The following is a 26498-nucleotide window of genomic DNA, read 5'->3' as shown; positions in this document are numbered from 1 at the left end:
TTCCCCCTCCAGGTCCACTGGGATGGTAAAGTATAAACAAGTCGGTTTCAATGAAAAACTCATGTCGGCAGTTTGACCTGTCGGCATTTTACATGTTGGTATTTTGACCTTGTCTGTATTTTAAATGTCGGTATTTTGTCCATGTCGGGATTTTTACCTTGTCGGGATTTTGACCATCGGTCAATTGCTGTCGGGATTTCGACCGTCGGGATTTTAATTGGAAGTAAATTGACTGCATCCCTGGTGATGTAATGTTGACAACAAAGGGGAAAGGGACTTTGGAGTTATACTTTCAGATGATATGAAGGTATCAAGCAGTGGAAGAAGCCAGTAGAATACATTCAGAGCAGGGCTTGAAGAGCTGAACATTCACATCTTGGAAGAGAGAAGCGGTAATATCATTGCACACAAATGTCCTTTGCGGCACATGCATCTGTCAAGAATTCTGTATCATAAATGTTGCTATTTAATGCCCTTATTTATCAATGAGTGATAACTTTCACTGTGAGTGATAAATTTCATCAGCCAATCCACTCCTGTCATTTTTCAAACCCAGCTTGTGACATGGAAGTTAGGAGCTGATTGGCTGGGGCAATTTATCACTCACAGTGAAAATAAGGGCAATATGATAAAAACATTTAAAATATCAAAAGTAGAAATAGAGTTCAAGAGGATGGAATTTAGAAATATAAATAAATAAATAAATAAAGGATTTCCAAAAGAAGGGAACATAGTTTGCAGTATTGGAAAGAAGCATATGTACTGAAGACTTATATGTATTCAAATTATACAATATATCACTCCCAATCTCCTTTCTAAAATTATCCACGTTATCGCCCATATCACGCCCAAAGTAATTCAGTTTAGCTGTGTAAAGGATTTGGTGCCCTCGCTACCCCATCAGCAGAAACAGAACAGGCGTGGAAGGGGGTGAAAAAGAATTGAATACCGCCCTTTGAGTGCAATTATACAATAATGCACTAATACTGATACTGTTCATGATTGTTTTTGCTGTTGTCTTGGTGGAGATAGGGCTTTTTGCTAATTTTCTTCGGCCACCAATGGAGATTGCTTTCACTAAGTACTACCTTCAGTAGTCATATCCAGCAATTACTTCATTTTTCAAACACAGCCTTTGGCATGGAAGTTAGAAGCTGATTGGTTGGTGCAATTTATCACTCACAGTGAAATGTATCACTCATTGATAAATAAGGGCAAAAATCTTTATTATATGGCCTATTTGATAGGTATAGTCCCTTAGATCTATAGGGCATACTAAATTGATCACCAAACTATTATGGCCCTCATTTTGATCCTGAGGAATCTGTGGCGCATTCCGCAATGTACCGATCTTCGGTACTTTGCACATGCGCAGTAAGGGTCTGCGACAGCAGACACAGGACTGCTTCAGACTGTCAGTGATTGACAGTCTGATGCCATTTGTTGGTGGGGAGAGAGCGGCGAAGGCCTCTGTTTCTTGGCCTCTGTGTAGCAAATATGGCAGTTGGCTTGAGCAACCCCATGGGTCACGCAGCCGGCCAATGGCATCAGAGATGATCCTATACTGCGTTCTAGGACATGGTTCGGATCAGTAATGTATGTAGGAGGCGTGACACCTCATGATGCATTACCATATTAGTGCTATCACTGTTGCTTCTATGTAAGCAGTAGTTATAGCTACTCCAGCCACATCTGAATGAGGGCCTATATGCTTCTATGTAAGCAGCAGTTATAGCTACTCCAGCCACATCTGAATGAGGGCCTATATGCTTCTATGTAAGCAGCAGTTATAGTTACTCCAGCCACATCTGAATGAGGGCCTATATGCTTCTATGTTTGTTGTTAAACAAGTAAATAAATACCTATTTACTTTCATTAGCTTTAGTTGTGGTATTATTATATGGAATAGTGTGTTGTATTCATGAGCCTTCACTGTAAGTACTTTCTGATTGGTGTATAAACTGCAGAGATCATTTGCCTAGTTGTGTAGCACAGCCAGATTAATACATATGGTAATGTCATATGAAAACATGTGGATGGATGCGGGACAATGGGAACAGAGTACATAAATTTCTATACAGGATCTTGAGTAAACCGAATGAGTAAAAGCAAAGTGCATGATCGCTGAATCTCAGTGGACTATTACAGAGAACAATTAATAGATGTGCAATGACAATTTCGAGAGGTTTCATTCCAGATTCAGCGTAGCTTTGGCTGATTTAGTGACACTGGTGTCTCACCTTCTTCTTTAGTTGCTGGATCTCTGCCTCCGTCACAGCATGCTTTATCTGCAGCTGCATGAGAAAACACAGGTTCTTATGTATAGGTTCCTATGTATGTGTAGGGGGGCAAAAGCTACTTCTCCAGTGGACATACATACATGGGCACTTCAATGTAAGCAATTCTTTTTTTTATCACCTCTTTAAATTTGTGCACCAGTTTTTCAGGGTCCATCTCCACAGGGGACAATGCATCTTCTCCTTCAGGTAGTTCAAAGACTTCGATAGCCAATTCACCGCCTGGGAACATGGGACTCATCTCCTCATCCTCTTCATCTGTGGCATACTCCCCTGTCTGAACACCCAAAAAATGTAAATGAGTTTCAATGGCAACAAATATGCAATGTGTGAGTGTAAAAATAAGATTTTACTCACCGGTAAATCTATTTCTCGTAGTCCGTAGTGGATGCTGGGACTCCGTAAGGACCATGGGGAATAGCGGCTCCGCAGGAGACTGGGCACAACTACAGAAAGCTTTAGGACTACCTGGTGTGCACTGGCTCCTCCCTCTATGACCCTCCTCCAGACCTCAGTTAGGATACTGTGCCCGGAAGAGCTGACACAATAAGGAAGGATTTTGAATCCCGGGTAAGACTCATACCAGCCACACCAATCACACCGTATAACTCGTGATACTATACCCAGTTAACAGCATGAAATATAACTGAGCCTCTCAACAGATGGCTCAACAATAACCCTTTAGTTAGGCAATAACTATATACAAGTATTGCAGACAATCCGCACTTGGGATGGGCGCCCAGCATCCACTACGGACTACGAGAAATAGATTTACCGGTGAGTAAAATCTTATTTTCTCTGACGTACTAAGTGGATGCTGGGACTCCGTAAGGACCATGGGGATTATACCAAAGCTCCCAAACGGGCGGGAGAGTGCGGATGACTCTGCAGCACCGAATGAGCAAACTCTAGGTCCTCCTCAGCCAGGGTATCAAACTTGTAGACTCTTCCAAAAGTGTTTGAACCCAACCAAGTAACAGCTCGGCAAATTTGTAAAGCCGAGACCCCTCGGGCAGCCGCCCAAGAAGAGCCCACTTTCCTCGTGGAATGGGCTTTTACAGATTTAGGGTGCGGCAGTCCATCCGCAGAATGTGCAAGCTGAATCGCGCTACAGATCCAGCGAGCAATAGTCTGCTTAGAAGCAGGAGCACCCAGCTTGTTGGGTGCATACAGGATAAATAGCGAGTCAGTTTTCCTGACTCCAGCCTTCCTGGAAACATATATTTTTCAGGGCCCTGACTACGTCCAGTAACTTGGAATCCTCCAAGTCCCAAGTAGCCGCAGGCACCACAATAGGTTGGTTCACATGAAAAACTGATACCACCTTAGGAAGGAATTGGGAACGAGTCCTCAATTCCGCCCTATCCATATAAAAAAATTAGATAAGGGCTTTTGCATGATAAAGCCGCTAATTCTGATACACGCCTGGCCGACGCCAAGGCCAACAGCATGACCACTTTCCACGTGAGGTACTTTAGCTCCACGGATTTAAGTGGCTCAACCCAATGCGACTTCAGGAAATCCAACACCACGTTGAGATCCCACGGTGCCACTGGAGGCACAAACGGGGGCTGACTATGCAGCACTCCCTTAACAAAAGTCTGAACTTCAGGCAGTGAAGTCAGTTCTATTTTGGAAGAAAATCGATAGAGCCGAAATCTGGACCTTAATGGAACCCAATTTTAAGCCCATAGTCACCCCTGACTGTAGGAAGCGCAGAAATCGACCTAGCTGAAATTCCTCCGTTGGGGCCTTCCTGGCCTCACAGCACGCAACATATTTCCGCCATATGCGGTGATAATGGTTTGCGTTCACTTCTTTCCTAGCTTTAATTAGCGTAGGGATAACTTCCTCCGGAATGCCCTTTTCCTTCAGGATCCGGCGTTCAACCACCATGCCGTCAAACGCAACCGCGGTACGTCTTGGAACAGACAGGCCCCCTGCTGCAGCAGGTCCTGTCTGAGCGGCAGAAGCCATGGGTCCTCTGAGATCATTTCTTGGAGTTCTGGGTACCAAGCTCTTCTTGGCCAATCCGGAACAATGAGTATAGTTCTTACTCCTCTACTTCTTATTATTCTCATTACCCTGGGTATGAAAGGCAGAGAAGGGAACACATACACCGACTGGTACACCCACGGTGTTACCAGAGCGTCCACAGCTATCGCCTGAGGGTCCCTTGACCTGGCGCAATATCTTTTTAGCTTTTTGTTGAGGCGGGACGCCATCATGTCCACCTGTGGCCTTTCCCAACGGTGTACAATCATTTGGAAGACTTCTGGATGAAGTCCCCACTCTCCCGGGTGGAGGTCGTGTCTGCTGAGAAAGTCTGCTTCCCAGTTGTCCACTCCGGAAATGAACACTGCTGACAGTGCTAACACATGATTTTCCGCCCATCGGAGAATCCTTGTGGCTTCTGCCATCGCCATCCTGCTTCTTGTGCCGCCCTGTCGGTTTACATGAGCGACCGCCGTGATGTTGTCTGACTGGATCAGCACCGGCCGGTGTTGAAGCAGGGGTCTAGCCTGACTTAGGGCATTGTAAATGGCCCTTAGTTCCAGAATATTTTTGTGTAGGGAAGTCTCCTGACTTGTCCATAGTCCTTGGAAGTCTCTTCCCTGTGTGACTGCCCCCCAGCCTCGAAGGCTGGCATCCGTGGTCACCAGGACCCAATCCCGTATGCCGAATCTGCGGCCCTCTAGAAGATGAGCACTCTGCAGCCACCACAACAGCGACACCATGGCCCTTGGAGACAGGGTTATCCGCCGATGCATCTGAAGATGCGACCCGGACCACTTGTCCAACAGATCCCACTGGAAAATCCTTGCATGGGACCTGGCGAATGGAATTTCTTCGTAAGAAGCTACCATCTTTCCCAGGGCTCGCGTGCATTGATGCACCGACACCTGTATTTGTATTAGGAGGTCTCTGTCTAGAGACGACAACTCCTTGGACTTCTCCTCCGGGAGAAACCCTTTTTTCTTGTCCTGTGTCCAGAACCATACCCAGGAACAGTAGACGCGTCGTAGGAACCAGCTGCGACTTTGGAATATTCAGAAACCAGCCGTGCTGTTGTAGCACTTCCCGAGATAATGCTACTCCGACGAACAACTGCTCCCTGGACCTCGCCTTTATAAGGAGATCGTCCAAGTACGGGATAATTATTTCGGCCATTACCTTGGTAAATACCCTCGGTGCCGGGGACAGACCAACGGCAACGTCTGGAATTGGTAATGACAATTCTGTACCACAATTTTGAGGTACTCCTGGTGAGGAGGGTAAATAGGGACATGCAGGTAAGCATCCTTGATGTCCAGTGATACCATGAAATTCTCCAGGCTTGCAATAATCGCCCTGAGCGATTCCATTTTGAACTTGAACCTTCGTATATAAGTGTTCAAGGATTTCGATTTCAATTTTAGAATGGGTCTCACCGAACCGTCTGGTTTCGGTACCACAAACATTTTGGAATAGTAACCCCGGCCTTGTTGAAGGAGGGGTACCTTGATTTCACCTGCTGGAAGTACAGCTTGTGAATTGCCGCCAGTACTACCTCCCTTTCTCCGAGGGCAGCAGGCAAGGCTGATGTGAGGTAACGGCGAGGGGGAGTCGCCTCGAACTCCAGCTTGTATCCCTGTGATACTACTTGCAGAACCTAGGGATCCACCTGTGGGCAAGCCCACTGGTCCCTGAAGTTCCCGAGACGCGCCCCCACCGCACCTGTCTCCACCTGTGGAGCCCCAGCGTCATGCGGTGGACTCAGAGGAAGCGGGGGAAGATTTTTGATCCTGGGAACTGGCTGTCTGGTGCAGCTTTTTCCTTCTTCCCTTGTCTCTGTGCAGAAAGGAAGCGCCTTTGACCCGCTTGCTTTTCTGAAGCCGAAAGGACTGTACCTGAAAATACGGTGCTTTCTTAGGCTGTGAGGAAACCTGAGGTAAAAATTTTTCTTCCCAGCTGTTGCTGTGGATACGAGGTCCCAGAGACCATCTCCAAACAATTCCTCACCCTCATAAGGCAGAATCTCCATGTGCCTTTTAAAGTCAGCATCACCTGTCCACTGCCGGGTCTCTAATACCCTCCTGGCAGAATGGACATTTCATTAATTCTGGATGCCAGCCGGCAAATATCCCTCTGTGCATCCCTCATATATAAGATGACGTCTTTAATATGCTCTATGTTAGCAAAATATTATCCCTGTCTAGGGTATTAATATTATCTGACAGGGTATCAGACCACGCTGCAGCAGCACTATTCATGCTGAGGCAATTGCAGGTCTCAGTATAGTACCTGAGTGTGTATATACAGACTTCAGGATAGCCTCCTGCTTTTTATCAGCAGGCTCCTTCAAAGTGGCCGTATCCTAAGACGGCAGTGCCACCTTTTTTGACAAACGTGTGAGCGCCTTATCCACCCTAGGGAACAGTGGCGTAACTAGAAATTTTTCTCCCCCAAGCCAAAAAATTCTTTGGCGCCCCCCCCCCCCCCCCCCCCCCGCCGCATAATTGGGAGCAAGAAAGGGATAAATATGCGCGCGCCTTCGGCGCGCGCTACAAAAAAGGGGCGTGGTTTTGTTGGAATGGGCGTGGTTTCTCATAAAGGGGCGTGGTATTGCAGGAAAAGACTACCTTATACCCCAGTTTTGCAACCTGCACACCAAGACGTTAGCCACCACAGGAAAGAAAAATAATCCTGATTCATGCCCCTTACATTATTTGTCATTTTTCCTCCTTATAGTAATGCCCAGTATACATTATGCCACATACTGCAATGGCCCTTAGACATTATGCCGCACACAACAATGCACATGACACAATATGCACACACTGTAATGCCCCCGACACATTATGCCACACACCGTAATGCCTGTGACACATTATGCCACACACCGTAATGCCCACGACACATTATGACAGGAATCGCAATGCCCGTTATACATTATGCTACACACTGCAATGCCCCTGATACATTATAGCACATACAATGCCTGTGACACATTATGACACACACCGCAATGACCTTGAGATATTATACCACAATGCCCGTGATATAGTATACCATACACCGTAATGCCTGTGACACATACCGCAATGCCCTGCCCGTTATACCCTATGCCACACACCGCAATGCCCGTTATGTATTATGCCACACTGCAATGACCCTGAGACATTATACCACATACCACAATGCCCGTGATATAGTATACCACACACCGTAATGCCTGACACATTATGACACACACCGCAATGTCCGTGATACATTATGCCACACACTGCAATGACCCTGAGACATTATACCACATATCACAATGCCCGCGATATAGTATACCATACACCGTAATGCCTGTGACACATTATGACACACACCGCAATGTCCGTGATACATTATGCCACACACCGTAATGCCCATTACACATTAAGTCCTACAGTAAGGCTTCTAATTACTTTTCAATTACCTTCTCGTTGTCAGGGGTTTCATGCACTGGGTGTCATGCTCGTTGCCAGGTGTTTCATGCACTGGGTGTCATGCTCGTTGTCAGGTGTTTCATGCACTGGGTGTCATGCTCGTTGCTAGGAGGTAGTCCTTGTTGCTAGGGCTGTGCTCCCAGTGCCACATATGTCCCCAGTGCCAGATATTCCCCCACGGTGCCAGGTACTCACATGCCCCCGGTGCCAAATATAGCCCCCCCCCTCATGTGCCAGGTACACATATACCCCCCCCCCCAGTGCCAGATATTCCCCCCAGTGCCAGATATGCCCCCAGTGCCAGATATTCCCCCAGTGCCAGATATTCCCCCCCAGTGCCACATATGCCCCCAGTGCCAGATATTCCCCCCATGCCAGATATGCCGCCAGTGCCATATATTCCCCCCCAGTGCCACATATGCCCCCAGTGCCAGATATTCCCCCAGTGCCAGATATGCCGCCAGTGCCATATATTCCCCCCCAGTGCCAGATATTCCCCCCCAGTGCCATATATGCCCCCAGTGCCAGATATCCCCCCCGAGTGCCATATATGCCCCCCGTGCCATATATGCCCCCAGTGCCAGATATTCCACCCCAGTGCCAGATATTCCACCCCAGTGCCATATATCCCCCCCCCAGTGACAGATATTCCCCCCCAGTGCCATACATGCCCCCAGTGCCAGATATTCTCCCCCAGTGCCATATATGCCCCAGGGCCAGATATTCCCTCCCAGTGCCAGACATCCCCCCCCTCCCAGTGCCATATACCCACCCCCGTGCCAGATATCCCCCCCCCCAGTGCCATATATGCCCCAGTGCCAGATATCCCCCCCAGTGCCAGACATCCCCCCCCCAGTGCCAGATATGCCCTAGTGCCAGATATCCCCCCCCCAGTGCCAGATATCCCCCCTAGTGCCAGACATCCCCCCCAGTGCCATATATGCCCCAGTGCCAGACATCCCCCCCCAGTGCCATATATGCCCCAGTGCCAGACATCCCCCCCCCAGTGCCAGATATGCCCCAGTGCCAGATATCCCCCAGTGCCAGACATCCCCCCACCAGTGCCAGATATGCCCTAGTGCCAGATATCCCCCCCCCCAGTGCCATATATGCCCCAGTGCCAGATATCCCCCCTAGTGCCAGACATCCCCCCCCAGTGCCAGATATGCCCCAGTGCCAGACATCCCCCCCCAGTGCCATATATGCCCCAGTGCCAGACATTCCCCCCAGTGCCGCCGCCGCCGCTTGTTGGAGGGACACGGAGGGCGCAGCGTGTGCCTCTCCTGTGTCCCTCCTGCTGCATCATCTCCGGCGGCCGCGGGTCTGATAGGGGGAAGTGCCGGTTCGTGAGCCAATTAGAGCTCACGAACGGCACTTCCCCCTATTAGACCCGCGGGCCGCCGGAGATGATGCAGGACTCAGGAGGGACACAGGAGAAGCACACGCTGCGCCCTCCGTGTCCCTCCAATAAAAGGCGGAGGGAAGGAGAAAGCAGACTGACATGCGGGCGCTCGTCCGCATGTCAGTCTGCTGTAATCAGTGGCGCCCCCGCAGCCCCTCGCCCCCAAGCCACCGCGAGGGCTGCGGGGGCAGTAGTTACGCCACTGCTAGGGAATATCTCCCCACGTGACCTATCCTCTGGCGGGAAAGGGTACGCCAGCAGTAACTTTTTAGAAATTACCAGTTTCTTATCGGGGGAACCCACGCTTCTTTACACACTTCATTCACTCATCTGATGGGGGAACAAAACACTGGCTGCTTTTTCTCCCCAAACATAAAACCCCTTTTATGTGGTACTTGGGTTCATATCAGAAATGTGTAACACATTTTTCATTGCCGAGATCATGCAACGGATGTTCCTAGTGGATTGTGTATATGTCTCAACCTCGTCGACACTGGAGTCAGACTCCGTGTCGACATCTGTGTCTGCCATCTGAGGTAACGGGCGTTTTTTGAGCCCCTGATGGCCTTTGAGACGCCTGGGCAGGCGCGGGCTGAGAAGCCGGCTGTCCCACAGCTGTTACGTCATCCAGCCTTTTATGTAAGGAGTTGACATTGTCGGTTAATACCTTCCACCTATCCATCCACTCTGGTGTCGGCCCCACAGGGGGCGACATCCCATTTATCGGCCTCTGCTCCGCCTCCACGTAACCTTCCTCATCCAACATGTCGACACAGCCGTACCGACACACCGCACACACACAGGGAATGCTCTGACTGAGGACAGGACCCCACAAAGTCCTTTGGGGAGACAGAGAGAGAGTATGCCAGCACACACCAGAGCGCTATATAATGCAGGGATTAACACTATAACTGAGTGATTTTTCCCCCAATAGCTGCTTGTATACACATATTGCGCCTAAATTTAGTGCCCCCCCTCTCTTTTTAACCCTTTGAGCCTGAAAACTACAGGGGAGAGCCTGGGGAGCTGTCTTCCAGCTGCACTGTGAAGAAAAAATGGCGCCAGTGTGCTGAGGGAGATAGCACCGCCCCTTTTTTGGCTGACTTTTCTCCCGCTTTTTTCATGGATTCTGGCAGGGGTAATTTATCACATATATAGCCCTGGGACTATATATTGTGATGATTTGCCAGCCAAGGTGTTTATATTGCTGCTCAGGGCGCCCCCCCCCCCCCAGCGCCCTGCACCCATCAGTGACCGGAGTGTGAGGTGTGCATGAGGAGCAATGGCTTCTGCCGCCGATTTTCCGGAACACTTCTTGCTTCTGGCTCTGTAAGGGGGCCGGCGGCACGGCTCCGGGACCGAACGATCGAGGTCGGGTCCTGTGTTCGATCCCTCTGGAGCTAATGGTGTCCAGTAGCCTAAGAAGCCCAAGCTACCACCTTTTATGTAGGTTCGCTTCTTCTCCCCTTAGTCCCTCGCTGCAGTGAGTCTGTTGCCAGCAGATCTCACTGTAAAATAAAAAACCTAAAATATACTTTCTTTCTAGGAGAGCCCCTAGTGTGCATCCAGCTCAGCCGGGCACAAGATTCTAACTGAGGTCTGGAGGAGGGTCATAGTGGGAGGAGCCAGTGCACACCAGGTAGTCCTAAAGCTTTCTTTAGTTGTGCCCAGTCTCCTGCGGAGCCGCTATTCCCCATGGTCCTTACGGAGTCCCAGCATCCACTTAGGACGTCAGAGAAATGTCAAATGACCACTCACCTCCTCATCATCCTCATTACACTGGTTATAACGCTGTTCCATACTCTCCCTCTGCCACCTTTCCTGCTCCAATGTCTGTTGGATCAGCTGAGCCACCTCACTCTGTTCCCCAGGTTTTTCCCGGCCAATAAGGAACCTGGAAAAGTTGATCACATAAATATCTACATGGCATGATTGTGTAGCATTTCACAGCACTGACACTGAACAGCCATTATACACAGCATATTTAACATCAAATTCACTGCATTGCACATTTAGGGATGGGGCCCTGATGACGCCAAGCACACCGCCATGCCCCCTGCATAGATCACACCTTGAATATAACGTATATCTCACCTCACACGACCCTTGGTATTCCTCAGAACAGAAGCAGCAAAGGATTGTGTGACCCCAACCAAACTTGTCCCGTCGACTTCTACCAGAAGATCATTCACCTGGATTCTGGTTTAAAAATGTATATGAATTAGAGATTTGTGGTAAGCTTTGGTCAGCAGTACACCTCTTAGAGGCTACTGTAACATATTTTCCGGTGCAGTTCGGTTATTTATGTGAAAGTACAGACCTACTTTGTACACCAGTTAAAGGTGCTATGTAGAAAAAATTATGAAGCGGAAACTGTATGGAGCAAAATGAGAACTATGAGGAGAGGGTACTTACAGGTATAATTATTACACTTTAATATATAATGAGAGTCAGAAAGAGATATTATCTTGTGCTACATAATCTAGGGCCTCATTTAGAGTTGAACATAAAGATGCACCATTTCTGTAGGAGCAAAGATGTGCCTACACACTTGGACTTCCAGATCTGTCTCTCAAAATACTTGAACTCCTAAATCTAGTACTTATTACTGGAATAATTATTATTAAAATTTGTACTAATATTAGAGTGCTTAAGTCTGCTGGCTGAAGCATTAGTAATACTGGCCACACTCTGCAATTTTGCATCTGATATTGGGACATTAACAATGCCACAACACTTATGGCACTACAATGCCCAATAATATCTGAATAAAAATCAATATGATATATACAGTACAATAAGTATATAATTGATATTAGCCTAAAAGTGTTCTATTGTAATTTATCTGACCATTCTAACAGGTCCCAGTGACGTACAGCCACGTTTTCTTCGAAATTGGCCAGCTATGTGCATGGCCAAATTGGAAAGTTACTGTATCCGGACACTTTATAGCTTGAGCTAGGATTCTACATTTATATGCAACTATGCTATACATATGACAGAGGGCACCTCTGAAAAACCTAGTTTTTAGTCCTTCTCCTGCTTTTAGTGGCAACTAAATTGGTGTACTTGTTATCCTTTACATGTAACCCCATACATATTTACATAATAGCAAAAAGAATCATTAATTATTTATTAACAGTTATTTATATAGCGCATACATATTCCGCTGAGCTTTACATAGAAAATTTTGCCATTCAATTTCAGCCAGTCTGCCGTGGGCTGTAACTGAATAGCCCTGGATCAATTAGCTAGTGGTCAATTAAAGAGTTCTGCCACTTATTTATACTGATTGATGAATTCCAAGGTAACTTCTAATAGTCCCCTGATGAAGTGAGACTGTGGATGAAACACTTTGGAAGTGGAAGAGTTGGCACATTCATAGATGGCCCAGAATCAGAATCAAAACTTGAATATACCTCCTGGTATGAGATCGACTTGAAATGTCCCAGTGTAGAGTTTAGCAGAGGAGTTACCATTACAAGCTTTCATTAGAAAACATATAGATATGGGACCATTTTGCTCTGTTTTTAAGTATTTAGCTAATTCGATAATATATTTCAATACACAATAGATCATGATTCTTAAATGATGGACATTTAATATTGTTATGGACATATACTTCTGTTTCTTGTCTATAAGAGAACTGTCTACATCTCTAATACTAGCAGGACATGGAATATAATTTATATTTTCTATTCAAAGTGCTAAAATTTGCACAGAGATGCGTTTTAATGGCATACATACATACGCAATATTAAAATGTTTATTTTATACCAAAAAAACCCAGACTTAACTTCAAACTCTATGTGATTCACACTAGTTATAGAAATGTATACATGTGTATATTATAATAAAATAACTGCTTGGTTGACAAAGAAATGATTTACACTTTAATGAACCGTAGGATGTAGGTATACAAGAGGGATAGATTATATTATATACAGTTAGGCAACATGGGAAATAAAATGAAATGTGAAGAGTACACATCATTACCTTTCATCCCGGTGGGCAGCTCCACCTTCTGTCACAGTCTTGACAAATATTCCAAGTTTCTCCAGACCCATATCAGCTCCAGCTCCCATCCCAATTATACTGATTCCAAGACCCTCAGAATCTGCAGGAGGAACATGATATTGGGAAGTTAGTAATGCAGGATTGGCAGATACAGTATATAGACCCAGCTTCAGGGCAAGGCAAAGAGAGGATTCAACTTTAAATGAGATATTACAGTAGATAAGAAGTGTTTGGCTGATAATTATTTTGACCAGTAGTGTTTTGTGTTTATTGTAAGTAATATTGCAGGGGAGACATTTAATTAGCTTATGAGCTGGCAAACAAAAAACAAACATACAGGATACCACTGAATCAGCGCTGTGTAGGGGTCAAATTGTTTGTCGTTCTCTTGTAGTCTCTTTCTATTGACTCATTGGGCGGGATTCAATTCTTTTCACCCCTTTCCAAACCCGTTTTGTTTCTGCCCTCAGGGGAGTGGTATCATTATTTCAGCTCGCTACCCCCGGAGTAGGGAGGTACCCAACCCTTTACACAGCTAAACCTGATCACTATGGGCGCAATATGCGCGATAACGGAGATCATTTTAGAAAGTAAATTGGGCGTGATATATCATTTGATTCCCGCCCATTGAGTACACACACCCTGCATCGCTTTATAGAGAGTCGTTCACATCACTTTCTGCAGTCTGAAAGGAAACTGGAGCACCTGGAGGAAACCCATCCAAACACTGGGTGAACACACAGTCTCTATGGTATAAATTCAGGATCCCGGCAGCCGAAATACCAATGCCGGAATCCTAACAGCCGTCAGAACACTGATGCCGAGATCCCTACCAGGTCAGCATCCTGACGCCGGGATGCCGACAGTCGGGATCCCGAAGGTAAGTACAGCCAGGTAGTTAGGATTTGGCTGCAGAAAAGGGGTGTTAAGTTTAGGCACAAGGGGGGAGCTTAGGGTTTGGCACTAAGGGGAGAGGTTAGGGTTAGGGTGCAGTAAAGGAGGGTTACTGGGGGCAGAATACTTACCCCACCCCTGTCAGGATTGTGAACATCGGGATGCCGGCTTCGGTATTGTGACCGCCGGCATCTTGTCCGCCGTGATTACATACCAATCCCATCTACACACATATAGTCCCTTGATCAGGAAATGAACTCATACCTTATGTCTGTAAGGCAGTAATGCTAACCACTACACCAAACGTGCTGCACACATGTAACATGTAAAGAAACAAGCATTCATTCATATTTCTGATCATTGAACTCCAATTAAAACTAATGGTTATGTTTTAGGTAGAATTATCCTTTACAGACTGATTATACCAAAAATATACTGCTGCCTCACAATGAGAGCTCCAATGCGTCAGGGACAGATGTCAATAATTACATAATCTCTGTACAACGCAGCATAATATATGATGGTGCTATATAAATAAAGGATTATATCAATTTTATGTACAGTGCATCTGGAAAGTATTCACAGTGCTTCACTTTTTCCACATTTTGTTATGTTACAGCCTTATTCCAAACTGGAATAAATTAATTTTTCCCCTCAAAATTCTACACACAATACCCCATAATGACAACGTGAAAAAAGTGTTTTTGAGATTTGTGCACATTTATTAAAAATAAAAAACGAAGAAATCACATGTACATAAGTATTCACATCCTTTGCTTAATACTTTGTTGATGCACCTTTGGCAGCAATGATAGCCTCAAGTCTTTTTTAATATAATGCCACAAGCTTGGCACACCTACAGTATCTTTGGGCAGTTTCGCCCATTCCTCTTTGCAGCACCTCTCAAGCTCCATCAGGTTGGATGGGAAGCGTCTGGGCTCTGGCTGGGCCACTCAAGGACATTTACAGAGTTGTCCTGAAGCCACTCTTTTGATATCTTGGCTGTGTGCTTAGGGTCGTTGTCCTGCTGAAAGATGAACCATCGCCCCAGTCTGAGATCAAGAGCGCTCTGGAACAGGTTTTCATCCAGGATGTCTCTGTACATTGCTGCATTCATCTTTCCCTCTATCCTGATTAGTCTCCCAGTTCCTGCAGCTGAAAAACATCCCCACAGCATGATGCTGCCACCACCATATTTCACTGTAGGGATGGTATTGGCCTGGTGATGAGCGGTGCCTGGTTTCCTCCAAACATGACGCCTGGCATTCACGCCAAAGAGTTCAATCTTTGTCTCATCAGACCAGAGAATTTTGTTTCTCATGGTCTGAGAGTCCTTCAGGTGCGTTTTGGCAAACTCCAGGTGTGATGCCATGTGCTTTTTACTAATGAGTGGCTTCCGTCTGGCCACTCTACCATACAGGCCTGATTGGTGGATTGCTGCAGAGATGGTTGTCCTTCTGGAAGGTTCTCCTATATCCACACAGGAATGCTGTAGCTCTGACAGAGTGACCATCGGGTTCTTGGTCACCTACCTGACTAGAGCCCTTCTCCCCCGATTGCTCAGTTTAGCCGGCCGGCCAGCTCTAGGAAGAGTCCTGGTGGTTCCGAACTTCTTCCATTTACAGATGATGGAGGCCACTGTGCTTACTGGGACCTTCAAAGCAGCAGATATTTTTCTGTACCCTTCACCAGATTTGTGCCTCGAGACAATCCTGTCTCGGAGGTCTACAGACAATTCCTTTGACTTCATACTTGGTTTGTGTTCAGACATGCACTGTCAAGTGTGGGACCTTATATAGACAGGTGTGTGCCTTTCCAAATCATGTCCAATCAACTGAATTTACCACAGGTGGACTCCAATTAAGTTGTAGGAACATCTCAAGGATGATCAGTGGAAACAGGATGCACCTGAGCTCAATTTTGAGCTTCATGGCAAAGGCTGTGAATATTTATATACATGTAGTTTCTTAGTTTTTTATTTTTAATAAATTAGCAAACATCTTAAAAAAAAACTTTTTTCACATTGTCATTATGGTGTATTGTGTGCAGAATTTGGAGGGAAAAAATTAATTTATTCCATTTTAGAATAAGGCTGTAACATAACAAAATGTGGGAAAAAATTAAGCGCTGTGAACACTTTGATGCACTGTATATATGGACATGTAAAGATGGTGGGACTGAATATAATTGGCTGCTGTTAACATCCTTGAGACTGGGGCTGAAGTTTAGAAAGATGGGGTGGGGGTGCCGTTAATCATGACATTACGACCCAGCCCTCGTGGCATGATACATCATCTTAGAAGAGAGCCAGGAGTATTGTCTACTCTTGTGAGTCTCCTGAACGTTTTGAAAAAGAGGCTATGGTTTTATGCTTGCAAAGATTACAGTATTCAAATGTACATAAAAAAGTGTCACTTGACATATAAAATGAAGGCAGCTACTATATGCTCATGCTAGTAGGCAGGGCTCTGAACTGAAGTTGTTACGTTCACCAATACAGAATATACACATTCATGTAATGATCTGCAATCCCGCAAAGAGTTGTGCACAGGGTCTGCACATAGGTGTCTGCGTTTCAGCAGGGCCAGACATTTAATAGCTTCAGTGACCCTGATGGCCCTTTGGTAACGTCTGTATTATAGCAAGTTTCTACCACTAGTATTTTCACTTTAGAGAAATGCGGAAGTGAGAGTGAATGTGAGAAACCTCAACTACTATGAATAACATGGAAAGCAGGGACGGAAATACAGGCGCCAGAAGTGAAGGGGGCACCCTGACTTCTTCCATTGCTCAGGTTCCGCTTTATGCACCCCAGAGCAGAAATCAGCATGTGTGATGGTCCTCCCTCTCACAGGGCCCCCACCGCGAAGTCCCTCCCCAGCCTAACGATGGGACACTAGCAAGGAAACGTCACCATGTACATAAAACTGGCAGAGGCTGAAGTGAATGGATCCTCCATCCTTTGTTGGTTTTTCCCACTCACACTGTGACATCATCAAGCCCCGCCCCCAGATCAGGAAAAATGCAGTGATTCGCGGGTCCGCGGGAAGGGGTTGGGGCTAAAATGACACAATTTGCATCATTTGAATCCCTTTTCCTCCCCACAGACCCATGAATACGGGAGAGTATATTTCCATCCTGCCCGCATCACTAGGGTGCGAGTAAATGGTTAGGGTCACAGGGGTGGATTGGGAAAAGTCCTGCTTGGCGGTACCCCGTGTGCCAGCCACAGCAACAACCACCCCTACCTCCGGCTGATTCATAATTGAATAATCCTCTTCCTGCTCTGAGTCCTCAAGTATTGTCAGGCTGTGCCGTCTCCTCTCACCACATTGTACCGGGACCTGGGTTCCTGCTAATTTTACAGGTGCCATGAAGGGGGGGTGGGATGACTGCTTGTATGCTGGGTAATATGAGGTACCCTGTGTGTACTATGGAGGATGCTGTGTGTACTGAGGGGTAATATAGGGGACACTGTGTATACTGAGGGGTGATATGGAGGACATTGTGTGTACTGAAGTGTAATATGGGACACTGTGTGTCTTGAGGGTAATATCAGGGACCCTGTGTGTACTAGGAGTAATATGGGGGATGCTGTGTGTACTGAGGGGTAATATGGGGAACACAAGGCCATGCCCCATTTTGCGCGTGCATGGTATCGGCTCTTTGACATACCCAAACATTTTTTTTGGCTTTTTGTCGCTGACTGGTTGGCCACCCCTGGTATAGGGGGTTGTACATGCCCTCTTGCCACTGGCCACAACCACACAGCACAGGTCACATATTCTCTGCTTCTCACAATAGTTCCGTAATCATTCTCTGCCCCAGCGCAATGTGGCCCATAATACGACCCAGATGTGTTGTTTGTAAAAAGGAGTTAGGCTCCGACTGCAAGCTACGTATATGCAAATAGTACCAGTTACTAGTATTTGTGAAAAATCCTCTGCTAGCCTCTGAGCAGCTTTGTATTGCTGAGCACACAAATATATGTATACAGGGGCTGATTCAGAGGTGGACGCTATTAACACAGCCACAAAATTATGCAAAATCCGCAGGAGCCATATTAAGTATAAACACACCAATTGCCGGCTTCTGTGATCTGCTGCAGCATACAAAGACGCAGCATCCGATCATCTGCATGAACATCGGACACCTGAGTAACCCTCAGGTTAGACAGGCCAACCAGTGAAGATGCATCTGAGGGCGCAGCCCCCAACTTCTACAAGACCTGACAAACGGAGCCGACACATCCCCATTTTCTGGAACGCTGACCATCACCACCCCCAAACACCAGCAGTATATCAATCATGCTGTGGCTTTTGGGGCACTACGAGTGACATTGCAGCCCCAGATCTGCACAAGCGCAGTATGGCTTCTGCACGCGCGCAGCTCTTAAATACACATTGAAATAGCATCACAGCTAAAGAACAAAATTATTTTACGTTAGTCTTGTTCCTTCTCTGCATGTGACGTTTTGGGAGCTGCTGTAGATAATTATGCAATTTTGTTTTTAATTTTTAATCAAATAATTTTTTTTGTGACGTTTGGGAGTCCTTTGACAGTTTGTATTTCACAAGGAGAGAAGTTCACAGCCCAATTTACACTTCCCCCACATACACCTCTTACTCGTGCCTGTGAGCTGTATCACCACATCAACCATCCCTAGTCATCATCCTATTCTTATACACAATACACTATTCTTGTGACGTATCTTTTACTGAGATATACAGTAATCCACCAGTGTACTGGAGAGTTTTACAGCAAAATGCAAAGAAAAGTATTTGCATAGGGCAGTGGTTCCCAAACTTTTTTGAATAACGGCGCTCTAGAGTATCAGAATTGTTTTCATGGCACCCCTATGCCAAAACTTTTTTATTGAGAGATTTAGAATAAATATTAAATGAAGTAAATTGTGTTTATATGTCATCCTTAGGTTCAATTGTGTGGTGTGGGACAGGATTTGCTTCTGTTTGTCCACATATTGTCTGATTGGCAGCTACCAGCACTGGTTTTGCCTATTACACTGATCATAAATAATTTAAATTTGTCCTGGACCACCAATCCAAGGCACCCCTGCAAGTGTCCTGAGGCACCCCAGGGTGCCTAGGCACACAGTTTGGGAACTACTGGCATAGGGGGATATCTACTAATTATCGAGTTTTACAGCTGATAATTATAATTTGCTATTGTCAAGGCTGGATTAAGGTCTGTCGGGGCCCCATGGCAACAAACTTGTGGGGCCCCCTATCAATTTTTATGCAACACAGGATGGCTGACTGCTGCCCTCTCCCCTCCCTGCTTCCCCCACTAGCATTATCTCACTAACTGGCAATTGGAGTCTGAGGTAATTGTTAGAGTGGTGCTGCGCTGGCCTCTTCTCCTGCTAGGTGAGTGATAGAGCGCAGCGTGAGGGTGTACACACTGTATAGAACGGAGGAGATCCGCCCGGACAGTGCGTGGCCTGGCAGCTGCTGAGGAAGGGTGCCGCACATCTGGAGTCCTGCTGGCGGTACCTGTGTGTGTTTGCATCCAGGGATGTATACCCCGCTTTGGCAGCCTCACTCTCTGACTGCAGTCTGCAGCAGCACCTCGGCCAGCGGCGCTGGCCGCGGCCGTGTACTGGGGAAATTGGAGACACAGCAGAATCATGCTGTGCTCCAATGTCAGGGTTGGTTCTATATCGGAGTGGGAGAAGGGACCTTGTGACGTACCTAGGGGAGGAGACACGTCACCAGGGGGAGGAGCTATGGCCGAACAGGGTACCCGAAAAGTACGCTCGCCACACTTCGGGCTCGGTGGCTCGCTCCGCTCCGCTCGCGACCTAATTACTAAAGGTAATAGTTGGTGGCGGGGATAGTAGAGCAACTGTCCCGCTGGCCTAGCTCCTCCCCCTTGAGTCATGGCTCCTCCCCCTGGCGGAAACGGTCCCTTAGGCCACTTGGATCTAGCCCAATGTCAGTGCCGGCGGCATGCGCAAGTTAGGGGGGGAGTGTGGGGGCCCCTAATGTGTGGTGGCCCCTGGACGACCTCCCCTGTCGCCCCTGCTTGGATCCGGCCATGGTTATTGCCACTGTTCATGGCAATATGAAATTATAGATCACCTGGATGTACTATCCCATGCAGGGACAGGGGCTCTGCGGCGATCATTTCACTTCTACTTCAGGTGCCGGGCTGTTCTGCGCACGTGCGGTCTGATTACAGCATACATGCGGCATCCATTGACAGGAGATGGTACTGAAGAAACCCTTTCCCAGTAAGTTCTAAGGAATGTGGCCCACAGGCTACAGCGTCTAATGTCTTCAGATGGTGTTAGCTGTTAGGGCCAAACTCTGGAGCTTGATAAATACGACAGAGGCAATAATCTCTATAGAAACCTATGGGGACTGTGGCTACTGTTGGAAATGGAGGGACCATATATTCGGGGATTCTTAATATTTGTGGGTACCACCCAAAAACTTGTGTTTTCAGGGGATTTGCCGCAAATATTATTTGATAAATAAGCCTCTTTATCCTTCTATTTTACTTCAGCCTTCATGCCATCTAGGCACAGTTGATTGTATTTGTTCTCCTTCAATATACACAAAACATCTCTGTTTGTACCATAGTATCCAAAGCAGAGCTAAGCTTGGCTGGTTTGTGTTCAAGGGCATGAAAAATAAACACCTCTGCCTAGACAAAAGAAATACTGCCATGAAGCGAGAAAAATAAAGCATGTGTTTAATGAATGTTGCAGGGAGATGTACCCAAACCAATACAATAAAGTTGCTTGAAGGTAGAACAAAAACATAATTAACTATAAGCTACATATTGCATGTAGGAAAGGAAACATAACATGGATTTTATCCTCACTGAATGTTTCTATGACTAGTTAGAAACAACATATTGCAGTAATAGTCCTTTTGTATAGGTCCAACGACAGATAATGAGCCAAGATCTCGTGAGCCCATGAAAATAGGGACCCCTGAATCTTGTTCAATCCACCTTGAGGACATGCCGCCCCCCCCCCCCCCCTCCCGTGTCTCTGACCTTTCTCTAACATGCCCCCCTTGTTAATCTCTGATTAACTGTAGGATCCTGTGAGAAGCAAATAATGGTGGGGGAGCATGCGTGACGAGCAGAGAAGAGTCACATATGTCTTTTCACCTCTCCCTTTGTCACATATACACCTCCATTATTATCCACTTGTCACATGTGCCCCCATACTCTGTCGCTCATTTTCACATATGGTACATGTGACAGTAGGTAAAGAGTTGATGTGATATGTGGTGGTGGGTATATAATGTGACCAGGAGAATGTGGTGGGTGGGCATATGTAACAATGTTACAAGGGTATAGTGGGGAGGTGGGTGCATATGTGATCCAGAATCAAGAAAGATGAGTGTTTAGTAGGGCCGGTGCAAGGTCTCTCTGCACCCTAGTGAAAGCTTCAGTCTAGTGCCCCCTATCCTGCAATGCCCACCACTTTCTAAAGTTGGGAGATATCCAAGCCCCTGTGGTGACTGGCCACACCCCCTCTGGAGACTGGCCACACCCCTAAGTATGGGCCCCTACCACTTCATCCCATCCCCCCAGTGGGCCCATCATGCCCCAGTCCGACACTGTGTATGTGTATATATTCATACATACACACATACATATAATTGTATGCTCCTTATTGTGTTCCATCCCCCCCATCTGTAAGTTCATTACTGCCCCCCCCCCCCCCCCCTCCATATGTAATGTATTGTGCCCCGGTGCCTGAGTTTTCCCTATTATGCTCTTTTATAACTGCAAACCACCCATTGGACTGTAAGGTCTGTGGTCCTGCAGAAACCCCCATAGGTTACTTTCCTTACAGCTGATTTCTAGTTTTCCCTTGTAATGGGCATGGTTCCTCTTACAGGCAGCAGCAGCACTACAGTGACACTGCTGGGTGCAGACATGTAGTCAGGTGCTGCTTGTTGCTGGAGAGCCGGGATCCAGGGGCCTGGAGGAGGTGCATCAGGGCTATGAGGAGCGGCTATGCCTCCTATGTGCCTTCACATGACTTGATGTTACACGTATCAGCACGGAGGAAGCACTGAGGCACTATGTGGTACAGCATGATAGCGGCGGCTGCACCAGATTAGACTTGCAGCAGCAACCAGCGCAGTGTAAAAGGAGGAGACATCCTTCAGGTTATTGCTAGATGAATTCACTGGTGCCCTCCAGGGCATACTTGACCACCCTCCCGAAAAGGCCGGGAGGCTCCCAAAAATCGGGTGGCCCCTTCCGGCCCCCCAGAAAGGTGGGCAAATGTCCCGCTTTTGCTGGCAGCCCCCGCACTCCCCCTCGGCCACCCACAGCAGAGAACAAGTGGGCAGTCCGAGGGGGATAGGATGACGTGATTCACACTGAATCGCGTCATCATAGCCCCCCCCCCCCTTCCTGCTGTGCAGTACCTGTTTTCTCGTCACCGTCTAGCGGGGGCGGGGACGCGATGACGTGAATATGATGCCGGACCCACGAACCACCCACATTGCCGCCGGACACGACCCCATTAGCCTACCACGCTGCATCCTCCCTGAGGAGGGTGCAGCAAGGTAGGCACCTATACTCCAGGTGCCGGCGCCTCTAGGTAACAGCCTAAAGGTAGGGCCAGCCCTGCGTGGAATGTATATAATGTGATATGCCACATACTGCAAAATGGGGGTAATTCCAAGTTGATCACAGCATGAAATTTTTTAGCAGTTGGGCAAAACCATGTGCACTGCAGGGGGGGCAGATATAACATTTGCAGAGAGAGTTAGATTTGGGTGGGTTATTTTGTTTCTGTGCAGGGTAAACACTGGATGCTTTATTTTTACACTGCAATTTAGATTGCAGATTGAACTCATCACACCCAAATCTATCTCTCTCTGCAAATGTTATATCTGCCCCCCCCTGCAGTGCACATGGTTTTGCCCAACTGCTAAAAAAATTCTTGCTGCGATCAACTTGGAATTACCCCCTATGTACACTGCAATGTATACAATGTATACTTAACCCATCACTGCAAAGTTCCCTTATTATTCTTTATCATTACCATTCAGGGGCAGATCCAGAAGAAAATGACAGGGGGGGGCACCATGGAAGGGGCAAATACATTTGCGGACGCCTTCAGCGCATGCGCTCCCAGAAAAGGAGTGTGTCACCACTACAAGGGGTGAGGCCTCACAGGACAGGGAGAGAGTAAGAGAGAGAGAGTGACTTGCAGTAGGTGACAGGGAGAGTGACTATCAGTTGGTGACAGCTAGCGGTTGATGGAGAGTGACTGGCAGTGGGTGACAGGGAGTGGGAGAGAGGGTGACTGGGAGAACGTGACTTGTAGTGTGTGACTGGGTATAGAGTGACTGGCAGTGGGTGACAGGAAGTGGGTGACGGGGAGAGTGACTGGCAGTGGGTGACGCGGAGGGTGACTGGCAGTGGGTGACAGGGAGAGGGTGATTGGCAGTGGGTGACAGGGAGACTGGCAGTGGGTGACAGGGAGAGGATGACTGGCAGTGGATGACAGAGAGAGGGTGACTAACTGGCAGTGAGTGACAGGCAGAGGATGCCAGGTAGACTGGCAGTAGGTGACAGGGAGAGGGTGACATATGAGTTAGTGTGATGTGGGCCCCTATGACACACATATAAGTGGGGAGGGAAAGGGGCACAGGTTAAAATAAAAAGTTTTCATTTTTTTATACAAAAAAATGTCTATTGTCATCTTGCATAATATATCACATACACATAAAAAACATACACATCTCACTGACTCACTCACCTTCCCTAGCATATCACAGGCGGATCCCTCTAGCCAGAGTTCTATTATGCACAATGACAGTAGGCTGGAGTGAACAGAGGATGTCTCCCCCAGCACTGAGCCCACTCCCGCGGACTCCAGTAATGCTCCCCAGTCTCCAGCACAGTCCGCGGCTCCGGGCACACAACAGCACCAGCTGTATTGTAGCAGCAGGCAGCCGCCGGGTCTCCTGAAACTACCGTGGCTCCATGAGTGGGTTTGCGCACACAGTAGCACTTCACTGCACCTAGCCTACTACATTAGCAGTATGGTGGCAGCAGAAAACCGTCGGCAGAGCTGGATTAAGGCTTTGGGGGGCCCGGGGTACTTAAGACAGGGAGACCCTAAGGTATAAAATTAAATGTGTGTATATATATATATATATGCGGAGAAGAAAGGCGGCACTCGGAGACTGGCAAATTTGGTGAAACAAACCGTCAAGTGTTTAATCACATCTACGTTTCGGGGGATGTACCCCCTTCCTCAGGACAAACCTGAGGAAGGGGGTACGTCCCCCGAAACGTAGACGGTTTGTTTCACCAAATTTGCCAGTCTCCGAGTGCCGCCTTTCTTCTCCGCATATATTGAGGCAGCAACAACCTCTAAGGAGGGCACCGGAGCCAGTAACCTGTCGGGGGCGGTGAGTGCCGGACCACACAGAGGATTATATATATATATATATATATATATATATTATATATATAGGTTGAGGGTGCTGAGGGGGAGAGACAGGGGGAGAGACAGGGAGGGAGAGGGTGCTGACGGGGAGAGACAGGGAAGGGGAGGGGGAGGGTGCTGAGGGGGAGAGACTGGGAGGGGGAGGGTGCTGACGGGGAGAGACAGGGAAGGGGAGGGGGAGGGTGCTGAGGGGGAGATACAGGGAGGAGGAGGGTGCTGAGGGGGAGATACAGGGACATACTGTAACTTTGTTTCAGGAAAGAAACAACAAAGGATTCCCTGACAACCTTGCATCCCCCCCCCCTCCCCCCCTATCACATTTACGTAGCAAATACCTTAAGTCTTTTCCACACTGGCTGGCATCCTAGGACAGGAAGGAGCGTATGTGACTCCTAATGGTGCCCATAAACAGCAGCTTCAGGAGGAGAGAGCGCACGGTGAGTAAAGGCTTGGGTACAGGAGGAGAGAGCGGCAGCGCGGTACAGGACGCGACCAGAGAGCGGCAGCGCGCAGCGTGATGTGTTGGCGCCGGGTTGCCATTGGTACTTTCGGCGCCGGCGGCTGACAGTGTGAGCTCTGACCGCCGGGCCTCCTGCGCTGGGACTACTGCCCGCTGGCCTGGCTCTATCAAGGGGAGATTGCAGGCTGCAGCAGTGCCGTTGCCGGTTTAAAAAAAAAAAAAACTGCCACAAATGACAGGGGTGGCACGGGCCCGAGTGCCCCTCCCCTGGATCCGCCACTGTCAATGAGCATACAGTACAACTCATAGCCAGTGGTATCACTGAAGCACAAGGCACTGATTAGCTGCCTTCTCCTACATAATGGGTTAACCCACAAAATGGCTGCTTACACTGCACATCAGTAATTTGTTCTGCTCTACACTTAGAGCACGACTAATGCACAGCTTCTGCATCTGTTACGCATTTTTACTGTAGCAAAATATGAGGGGGCTGTGCATGGTAACAGAGTAGACTTCGGTGTTTGCAAAGTAATTTACAAAATGAGCAACAATGATCCCTTGTAAGTTAATTTCGGGAATCTACAAGGTCACTAACAAAGATATTTTCAAACCCAAGAGCCTTCTGCTGTAGCCATATTAGACACGTGGTGGTATTACCATGTAAGCAATTTACTATAAATACATGCATTACTGCAACATCATCAGGGGCGTATTAAGTGAAGCAGGGCCCATGTGCAGTCATTGTTCGGGCCCCCTCCTCTATAGCCGGTGGCACAAACAAGTAGACACTGCGCAGGTGTCCAGGGGAAATCACACGACAGCCACAGGTCACTGGAAAATGGCCACAGCATCAGTTTCCCTGTGATTTGTTCAGTACTACCGCTAATGATTTGGAACTATAGAGATATAATTAAATTATATGGATGCAGGGTTTGCGGAGTGGGCCTCCCTGGATCCAGGGGCCCGTGTGCACCGCACACCATGCATACATTATAGATACGACACTCATTTATTTTTTAGATTCATTTATTTTATCCCTCCACCCTTTAATTTATGTATTACATTATTGTTACAAGGCCTTTATAGTAAAGGCAATGGGGTAAGTTTACTAAGGTGAGAGTTTTTTTTTTTAGAACTGGTGATGTTGCCCATAGCAACCAATCAGATTCTATCTATTATCTTCTAGAGGCAGCTAGATAAATGTTAAGTAGAATCTGACTGGTTGCTATGGGCAACATCACCAGTTTAGAAAACTCCCACTGTATTAAATTTATCCCCATGAAGGAGGAGATGTTGGATAGAGGGCGATCAGCAAATGGAGAGCATACTTATTAGGCTAGGACAGTGGTTCCCAAACTTTTTTGAGTCACTACACCCTAGAGTAGAGTATCAGAATTGTTTTCACGACACCCCTAGGCCAAAAGTTTCTTATTGAGAAATTCAGAAAGTAATATTAAACCAAGTAAACCATGTTTATATGTCATCCTTAGGTTCAGTTATGTGGTGAGGG

The 26498-nt window shown here is 47.3% G+C and overlaps 1 protein-coding gene across 1 annotated transcript in view; it reads right to left on the bottom strand.

Moving 5' to 3' along the window:
- PPP1R9B (protein phosphatase 1 regulatory subunit 9B) overlaps window positions 1-26498 on the bottom strand; it is a 75446-nt gene that overhangs the window by 8341 nt on the left and 40607 nt on the right. The window contains exons 3-7 of the mRNA XM_063959902.1: window positions 13155-13275; window positions 11253-11357; window positions 10917-11052; window positions 2419-2574; window positions 2241-2294 (exon numbers count right to left, since the gene is read on the bottom strand). Of these exons, the coding sequence (XP_063815972.1) occupies window positions 2241-2294; window positions 2419-2574; window positions 10917-11052; window positions 11253-11357; window positions 13155-13275 (572 nt within the window). The remainder of the gene's footprint in view (window positions 1-2240; window positions 2295-2418; window positions 2575-10916; window positions 11053-11252; window positions 11358-13154; window positions 13276-26498) is intronic.

The sequence above is a fragment of the Pseudophryne corroboree genome, chromosome 3 (assembly GCF_028390025.1).
Source record: "Pseudophryne corroboree isolate aPseCor3 chromosome 3, aPseCor3.hap2, whole genome shotgun sequence".
Lineage (NCBI taxonomy): Eukaryota > Metazoa > Chordata > Amphibia > Anura > Myobatrachidae > Pseudophryne > Pseudophryne corroboree.
Note: the sequence above shows the minus strand (reverse complement) of the source record. Positions and strands in the feature narration are given on the sequence as shown.